The sequence below is a fragment of the Choloepus didactylus genome, chromosome 5 (assembly GCF_015220235.1).
Source record: "Choloepus didactylus isolate mChoDid1 chromosome 5, mChoDid1.pri, whole genome shotgun sequence".
NCBI lineage: Eukaryota > Metazoa > Chordata > Mammalia > Pilosa > Megalonychidae > Choloepus > Choloepus didactylus.
The window spans coordinates 166,263,281-166,271,578 of record NC_051311.1 but is presented as its reverse complement, the minus strand read 5'-3'; the positions used below and the strand labels follow the sequence as shown (position 1 = coordinate 166,271,578).

At 43.7% G+C, this 8,298-nt stretch overlaps 1 protein-coding gene across 1 annotated transcript; it reads right to left on the bottom strand.

Annotated features, from left to right (window-relative positions):
• Window positions 1-4,890: 4,890 nt before the first annotated feature.
• LOC119535507 (profilin-1-like) lies at window positions 4,891-5,710 on the bottom strand. Its single transcript, XM_037837822.1, has one exon. The coding sequence runs from the start codon at window positions 5,708-5,710 to the stop codon at window positions 5,006-5,008; it is 705 nt and encodes a 234-aa protein (XP_037693750.1). The 3' UTR covers window positions 4,891-5,005.
• Window positions 5,711-8,298: the final 2,588 nt, after the last annotated feature.

Here is an 8,298-nt window from a genome sequence, read left to right as displayed (position 1 = left end):
TTCTTTGAGTAGCTGCTCCAGGTGCTGTGTCTCCTCTGATCTTTTGATTTGGGTGCTTGGGCTTGGGTTATCCATATCATCTGGTTTTTTCATATGCTTTATAATTTTCTGTTGTTTTTGGCCTCTTGGCATTTGCTGAACTTGATAGGGTTCTTTTAGGATGTGTAGACCAATTGAAGTCCTTATCTCTAATTTATCAGATCTACAGCTTTGTGGAGTACACTTTCTGTAACTAACCAGCAGGTGGCGTCCATGAGCCACCTGTTCTCCACAAGCCAGTTCTCCCCTGCTTTGCCTTTGTGGTGAGTGGGGTAGTGAGTCTTGTGGGATCCAATTGGTGTACCAAGCTTGTGTGTGTAGTTGGTGTTGCCCGCCCTGTATATGGGGCGTGTTTCTGGGCAGTCAGGGAGTGGGGGTGGCTCTAACAATCAAATCTCCCTGGTGATCCTGGAGTTTTAAAGCTGCTGCAATAGTCTAATCCTTCAGTTCAGTCCTGCCACAGTTTGTCTCTGCCACTGACCCACAAGTCCTTGGTATTGGCGTATGGCTCCTCAGACTTTCCAGTGGGTCCCTCTTCCAGGCTGTGCACCCCCTGGTCCTCTGTTGAGGGATGACTGTGCTATGTCACAGGTGAGTGCCGTCCCCCCAGGGCAGTTCTGGGCTGCTGGGCTGTGTAGGGAGGCTCCCAGTCTGCTGAAATGATGGCTGAATGGGGCTTTGTTAATTCACACTGCTCCACCTTCCCAACTCTGGGACAATCAGCTCAGGTTGCAGGGAAGGCTAATGTCCACACCCAGTTTTGTGGTGTGTGCCTGTTATTTGAAGCACTTCCGTCACACTGGGTTGTCTGGGGCAGCTCTGGGCTATGGGGCTGGCTATGGGCAGGAGTGTTTCCTGTCCAGCAGGATGATGGCTGTGAGCAGACACCCCCCTTTTCTTGGGAAGTTGTGGTGTTTAGTAAAATTTCTCAGCCACTGGATTATTGCCTTTTGTCTCAGAGCTCTCTTAGTTCTGCTCTTGTCTTGACCTGCCCAAATTGCAAGTCTTTGAAGCTTTCTGTATTGGGCTTCTTAGAGTAATTGTTTTAGAAAAAGAAAAAAGGATTAAAAAAAAAAAAAGGGCCCTCCTCACGGATCTAATGGGTTATTGAAATGCTAAGAGACAAAGCAATTAGGGCCATTAAGGAAAGGTCCACAGGGCAGAGAGATCAGCTTTTCTTCGGGATTTGCATATGAGCCTGAGGGCCTGAGCTCTGCCCTTCCCCTTTCTATGTTCACCAGAACTCCAAAAATCCTCCACTTTTATTTTGGAGTTTTTCTTGCTGTTTTTTTCTGTGTCTGTCTCCTCTCTGCTGGGCTGGCTGCTCTCAGATTCTCTGGTGTCTGGTCTCAGTCTATCTATGGTTGGAGTCTGGATCAGTAGAATGAGTTTCCGATAAGGGCTGCCACTGCAGTTCTCCCTTCTCCTTCCCGGAGCTGACAGCCCCTGCTCCCACGGGTCTGAGCCTGGCAGGGAGGGGCACGGGCCCCCGGCTGCAAAAACTTACAGATTTCGCTGATCTCAGCAGTTCCACATTTTCATGAGTGTTGTATGAAGTATGCCCAAAGTGAGATTGCTCTGTGTTGTCCAGTCCACGCAGTTCCTGGCTTTCTACCTACTTTCCTGGAGGAGTAATTCTGTATCAGTTTTTAAATGCATTGAATAATGTGAATTATATCATAGCATCTAATTACATTTCTTCTGGGGCAATTTTTCTATGAAAAGAAAATTTCTATTTCCATATTATGTAGGTAAAAGGCTTCTGTTTCTCTTTGACAACAATTTTTTAATTGGACAAGTTGTAGGTTTACAAAGAAATCATGTAGAAAACAGAGTTCCCGCATTCTCCCCAGCCATTGGTTTCCCTATTATTAATGGTTTGCATTACTATGGTACCTTTGTTATAATTGATGAAACAATATCATTATAATTGTACAATTAACTGTGGTCCATAGTTTACATTGGAGTACTCTGTGTTGTAGAGTCCTATGGGTTTTTTTAATCTTTATTTTAGTAACAAATGTACAACCAAAACAACTCCCTTTAATGCCATTCAAATATCTAATTCAGTGCTGTTAATTAAAATCATAATGTTTGTTCTAGTTTGCTAATGCTGCTGGAATGCAAAAACCAGAAATGGATTGGCTTTTATAAAAGGAGGTTTATTGGGTTACACAGTTCCAGTCTTAAGGCCATAAAGTGTTCTAGGTAATGCATCAACAATTGTGTACCTTCACTGGAGGATGGCTAATGGTGTCCACAAAACCTCTGTTAGCTGGGAAGGCACATGGCTGTCATCTGCTCTGGAATTCTGGTTTCAAAATGGTTTTCCCCCAGGACGGTCCTCTCTAGACTTCAGCTTCTCTCCAAAATGTCACTCTCAGTTGCTCTTGGGGCATTTGTCCTCTCTTAGTTTCTCTGGAGCAAAAGTCTGCTTTCAAAGGCCGTCTCCAAAATGTCTCTGTAAACTTCAGTTCCTCTCAGCTCCTGTGCATTCTTCAAAGTGTCCCTCTTGGCTATAGCAAGATTTCTACTTCTGCCTGAGCTTATATAGTGCCCCATGCTGAATGGGCAGGGCCACATATCCATGGAAACTATCCAATCAGAGTCATCGCCCACAGTTGGGTGGGTCACATCTCCATGGAAACACTCAAAGAATTAGAATCTAATCAATACTAATACATCTGCCCACACAAGATTACATCAAAGATAATGGCATTCTTGGGGCATAATACATTCAAACTGGCATATTCCACCCCCTGGACCCCTTTTCATATACAAATACAATCATCCCATTGCAATATCACAAAAACTTAAATCATTTCAGTAACAATAGGTAAGTACAAGATTCCATCAGAATCAATTACAAGCATGGTCTTTCCAAAAGCAAAATTCTCCTCTAGCTCTGCCCTGTGAAGCTTAGAATAAGTTATCTGCTTCCAATATACAAAGAAGGGACATTCACAGGACAAACATTCCCATTGCCATAAGGAAAATTTGAAAGGAAAACAGGGTTTAAGGGACCAAAACAATTCCTAAAACCCACAGGGCAAACTTCATTAGATTTCAAAGTCTGAGTCAATCACAGAATGATGTTGCATCCTTGGGGTTTGAGAGAACAGGAGTCTAACCCTTCCTAAGGGTGTTTGTGGCAACCCTTTTCTCTCCAAATGCTGGGGTGAGTACTCCAACATATCCACAACACTAGGGAGACCAACTTCTCTGCCCCACCCTCCTCAAACATTGGGGTTTCACCTGGACTCTGCCTTTCTGGGGCAAAGGCTCTTCCCTCTCTGAACAGTAGGGTGGCAGCCAGCTCTCCCCAATTCCCTGGGAATGTACTCCACCCTCTTTGGGGCTTCAGGTGGCAAAACTCTTCTGGAGCATTGAGGCAGAAAGCCCACCCTTGACCTGCAGGGAAAACTCGCTGTTTCCATGTGTGTGGGCCACTCTGCTCTCCCAGCCCAAGACTTCTTGACTCCAGACTTCAACCTCCATGGCTCTGTCTTTGAAGAAATTTTTCCTTCAGTTTGTTCCTTGTCTGTACCCTCCAGTCCAGACCGGCAGCAGCTCTGTCTATAAAGATTTTGCAAAAATTCTGTTGGCTTCGCATGAAGCATACAGGAGGACTGGGGAGATTTTCCAAAACAGCCTCCCTGAAGTGATTTTTCAAATGGCTTTTATACCTTCTGGATTTTTCACAGCACTTCTTCCTTAGGAATTTGTTTCTTGCCTGGACTTTTCAATGTAGTCTGTAGGCCTGCTTGTAGAGCCAGAACTTGTGAATTTATATCACCGGGTAAGAGAGAGAGAGGCTTGCAAAGAAATTGTCATTGCAAGTCATTTGACATTTTCCAATTTGGCATTGCTGAAGCTCATTTCTTGAAATAAGTCCCAAGATTCCACATAGGATGATTTCCTCACTGGTAGAAGGAGCCTCCTGGGCCCTGTTACTTCAGGTCACCATTTTCATCCCTTGCTAGCTGTAGGGGTTGGGCTGCTGGGTCCTCGTTGATTTTCCTGTCATGGACTTTTAATTTATCTTTTTCCTTTTGCAAAGAATCCTTTAATGAAACAATTTTAGAATGTTGCAATTATATAATCTGGCTTTCCATTTGACTGGTTTGGGAGCCCCTTTTCTGGAGTATATTTCTGAGATGATAAATTTTGTCTATTTGGAATATTTTCCTTAGTGGATATTGAAATTCTAGATTGTCTTTGGTGAGATGTTGGCATTTTGTCAGATAAGCACTGTTTTTAACCCTCCAATTTTTGAACATGTAAATGCCACAGTGCCAGAGGGTGGAGAGTAAAATTTTCAGAGTTGGAGTATTCCATTTTTATCTTTTCATTTCTTACCTCGTGCAGTGGCAAAGAAACTAGCTGTACCCAAAATGAAACTGGACTTCACCAAAAGATTAGAGATTCAGGCTCAAAATTTGAACTTTCTCATCAATAAGACTGACTAACCTTTGAACTGAGAGCTAGTGAGATCAGAGCCTCAAATACAAAAAGTGGAGCTCAGATATGAGAGGACTCGCCCATCAACCTTTGAGAGGACAGAGAACTCAGGGTTCAGTGGTTACCTCCTTCTATCTTGCCTCCAGAGTCCTCTGCAGTTGGCTTCAGATCCTGTTGTCATCACCAAAACTGCCAAAAGAAAAACAGGCAAAATAAAAATCCACAGGAAATGAACTTTTTGGATCTCGCATTTTTATTATTGAATAAACTCATGAATTAGGCAATATCCAATCCATAAAATGGAAGGGAGCTCTGAAGAGTGACCACAGGGCCAAGACATATATAGGCAGAACAAGTTTAGTCTTAAAGAAAATACTCTTTTTTTTGTTGTTGTTAGCAGAATCTTTTTTATTCAGAAAAAAAACAAAAACAAAAACAAAAAACAAAACCCAAAGAAACAAGTTCTCCAACCACACACAGGAGGGGTATGGGTAGGAGGAGGTGTCTATACATCCAGCCCAGGCCCCCGCCCCATGTGGTTTTGGCAGCAATAAGGGATGTGGGGTAATGGCCCCCAAAATAAAAATGGTGTATGTGTGTGTATGGGAAGGAGAGGGGTGCAGAAGCCGTGGGGAATGGTGGGGGGAAGGGATGGACGAGGCCAGTACTGGGAACGCCGCAGGTGGGAGCCCATTTCATGACATTTCTTGTTGATGAAACCACCGCGGACACCTTCTTTGGCCATCAACAGGACTAGCGTCTTGGCAGTCGTGGTGACAGTGAGGTTGAAGGTGGGGGCTCCACCGGTGCGCTTGGTGCGAAGATCCACGGTAAATTCCCCACCCTGCAGCAGCGAGGCCCGAGTCACAGAGCATTTCTGGCCCCCAAGTGTCAGCCCATTCACGAAGAAACTTGACCGGCCCTTGCCAGCCAGGACGCCACCCTCAGCTGGCGTGATGTTAACGAAGGCTTTCCCGGGCACGGCGGCCCAGACGGAGGGCGCGTCCTTATAGCCCACGGTGGCTGCGTCCTGACAGGTCCCGCCCGCCGTGAGGCTGTCGATGCAGGCGCTCCGCCCGGCCACGGCGCGGCACTGGGACGGCTCTCGGCGGGCTGCTGAGCCCGCGGGCTGGACTCGGGCTGGCGGGCGCGGGGAGCCGGAGGGCTCGGGGCACGCGCTGCCGTCCGCACCGCCAGAAAACACTCTCATTGATTGATCTGTACAGCACAGTTTTCCTTACTTGGCTTCACCTTGACTTAGAGGAAATGAGGTACAGAATTTACCCCAATTATTTACCCCTAGTATTGTGATACACATTACTATTGATGAAACCATATGAAGGTATTACTGTTAAATATAGTCCATAGCATGCAATAGGTAATTTCCCCCATTTATCACTCTATTATTAACTCCTTTTTTCCTCCACTCTCCAACTCTGTTTTATTCCAAGTAAGAAAAATAAAAGAATAAATAGGATTAATAACCCAATAAATAAAGAGGAGACCCCTAATGAAGCCTGAGGCTTCAGGATGCACAGCTGTGGCTGTGGCCCTGCCAGGGCCCCACCATGCTCAGGGGTAAGAGGAGCCCTCATCAGGGGGCTTGGGGACTATTATTAACTCCCTGCACAAGTGCATCCATGGCCTTTTGGGGCAGGGGAAGAGCTGCTGGTGCTGCAGTGCTGCTCCCTCCCTTGTACCTGCCTCATGGCCAGTGAGTGCTCTGGGCCTCCATAGAGAAAGGACAGAGGTGAGGGCCCCCAGTCACCCCCAAGACCAGGTGCCCAAAACCAGATGGCCACAGTAGCCTGCCTCAGGAATGGGGGGTGGTCCTGGGTACTGCAGCAAGGTCTCTCGGATTGGAGGAGTCATCTGGTTCCTGGGTTCCCACGTGGGAACTCCCGGCTGTGGGACTGAGAGGGATGTTCTCCCCAGCTGGCAGCGTTAGTGGGAGTGCACCGCTCCCCCACCAGCCCCAGGTGTGGTCATGATTGAGCAAACTCACCCCGACCTGCCAGTCATAGTTTCTCAGCTTTTTCATCCAGGTCCTCCCTGTATAATGTGGGCGTCTCTCTCTGGTCACCTGTAGCCTGGAACTGCTGTCCTGGTCATTTTCTGCCTTTTCTCTAATTGTTCCATGGTGGAGGAGTGAGCTCTGCCTGTCCTATTCTGCCACCTTCCTGGAAGTCTATACTTGTTTTTGATAAGAGGAAATTATATAGAGATTACACTGCACAGCATAGTGCAGGGCATAATTTTGTTGCAAATTTCATCCACAACTGAATTGGACATTTGAGAGGAATTCAAGTGTTTCTTTTTAATTTTATTTTTCTCTGAATATTCTTTTCATTTTTCCATGAAATATATTAGAACATAAATATTTGTTAAAATTTATAACTATTAATGTCTATATTAATGGATAGCCATTGAAGTGCATATGTTTTATATTCCAGAGAAAATTGGATTTCTTTGAATTAATTATCATGCAGTTACTGTGCTTGGGCTTATCTGCACATTTTTTATTGAGGGGAAATTCACATAACATAAATTTAACCATTTTAAATAATCAGTGGTGTTTAGTACATACACAATATTGTGCATCAGCTTTATCTAGTTCCAGGGCATGTAATCTACTCCAAAGGAAACCTCATACCCACCAAAGGAACCACTCCCCATTACCCACCACCTTCGACCCATGACACCCATTAATCTTCCTGTCTGTATTGATTTACCTATTCTGGATAGGGCATGTAAACGGAATCTTTTAAAAATGTGACCTTTTTTATCTGGTGTCTTTCACTTATGTTTTTGAGATTTCTCCATTTTACAGATTGCACCATTACTTCATTCCTTTGTATGGCTGAACAGTATTCCTATGCATGTGTATAACATAATTTGTTTATTCATTCATTGGATGATAGATATTTTGTTCCTTTCCACCTGTTGGATATTGTGAATAGTGCTGCTATATATATTTGTGTCCTATCATTTGAATATCTTTTTTCAATTTTGAGTATATATCAAGGAGTAGAGTTGCTGGCTCATCTGCTACATCTGTATAAAACTGGAGGAACTGCCATTATTTTCCACAGTGGTGGCACCATTGTACATTACCTCCAGCAATACACAGGGGTTCCAATTTTTCCACATCCTCACCAACAATTATTTTAGATTTTCAACAAATTATAACTATCCTAGTGGGTGTGAAGTGGTATATCATTGTGGTGTTGATTTGTTTATCCCTTATGACTGAAGATGTTGAGCATCTTTCATGTGCTTGTTGGCCATTTGCATGTATTCCTTGAAGAATGTTCTATTCAAATCCTTTGCCCATTTATCACTATATTAATTGTCTTTTTTTAGGTGGTAAGAGTTTTTTTATGTATAGTCTGGATATTAGGGCCTTCTCATATACATTATTTGCAAGTCTATTCTACCATTCAGTAGTTTGCCTTTTCAATTTCTTGAGTATCCTCTATGAATGAAAGTTTTTAATTTTTATGGAGCTAAATTTATTGTTTTTATGCTGTTAATGTTGTATCTAAGTATTAATTGCCAAATTCAAAGTCAGGAAGATTTACTTCTCTATTTTCTTGTAAGAGTGTCATAATTTTTCTTCTTACATTTAGCTGTCTAAATGACTTCATTTTTTTGTAATTAGTGTAAGATACAGATCAAACTTCATGCTTTGTATGTGAATGTCTCGTCTCATCACCATTTGGTGAAGACACATTTGTTTCTGGAATGCAGGATCTTGGTGCCATGTTCAAAATTAATTGACCATAGATCAATGGCGTA

Bases quoted from the DNA above. Each gene is read 5' to 3' on its own strand.
- LOC119535507 (XM_037837822.1), bottom strand. From the start codon at position 5,710: ATGAGAGTGTTTTCTGGCGGTGCGGACGGCAGCGCGTGCCCCGAGCCC.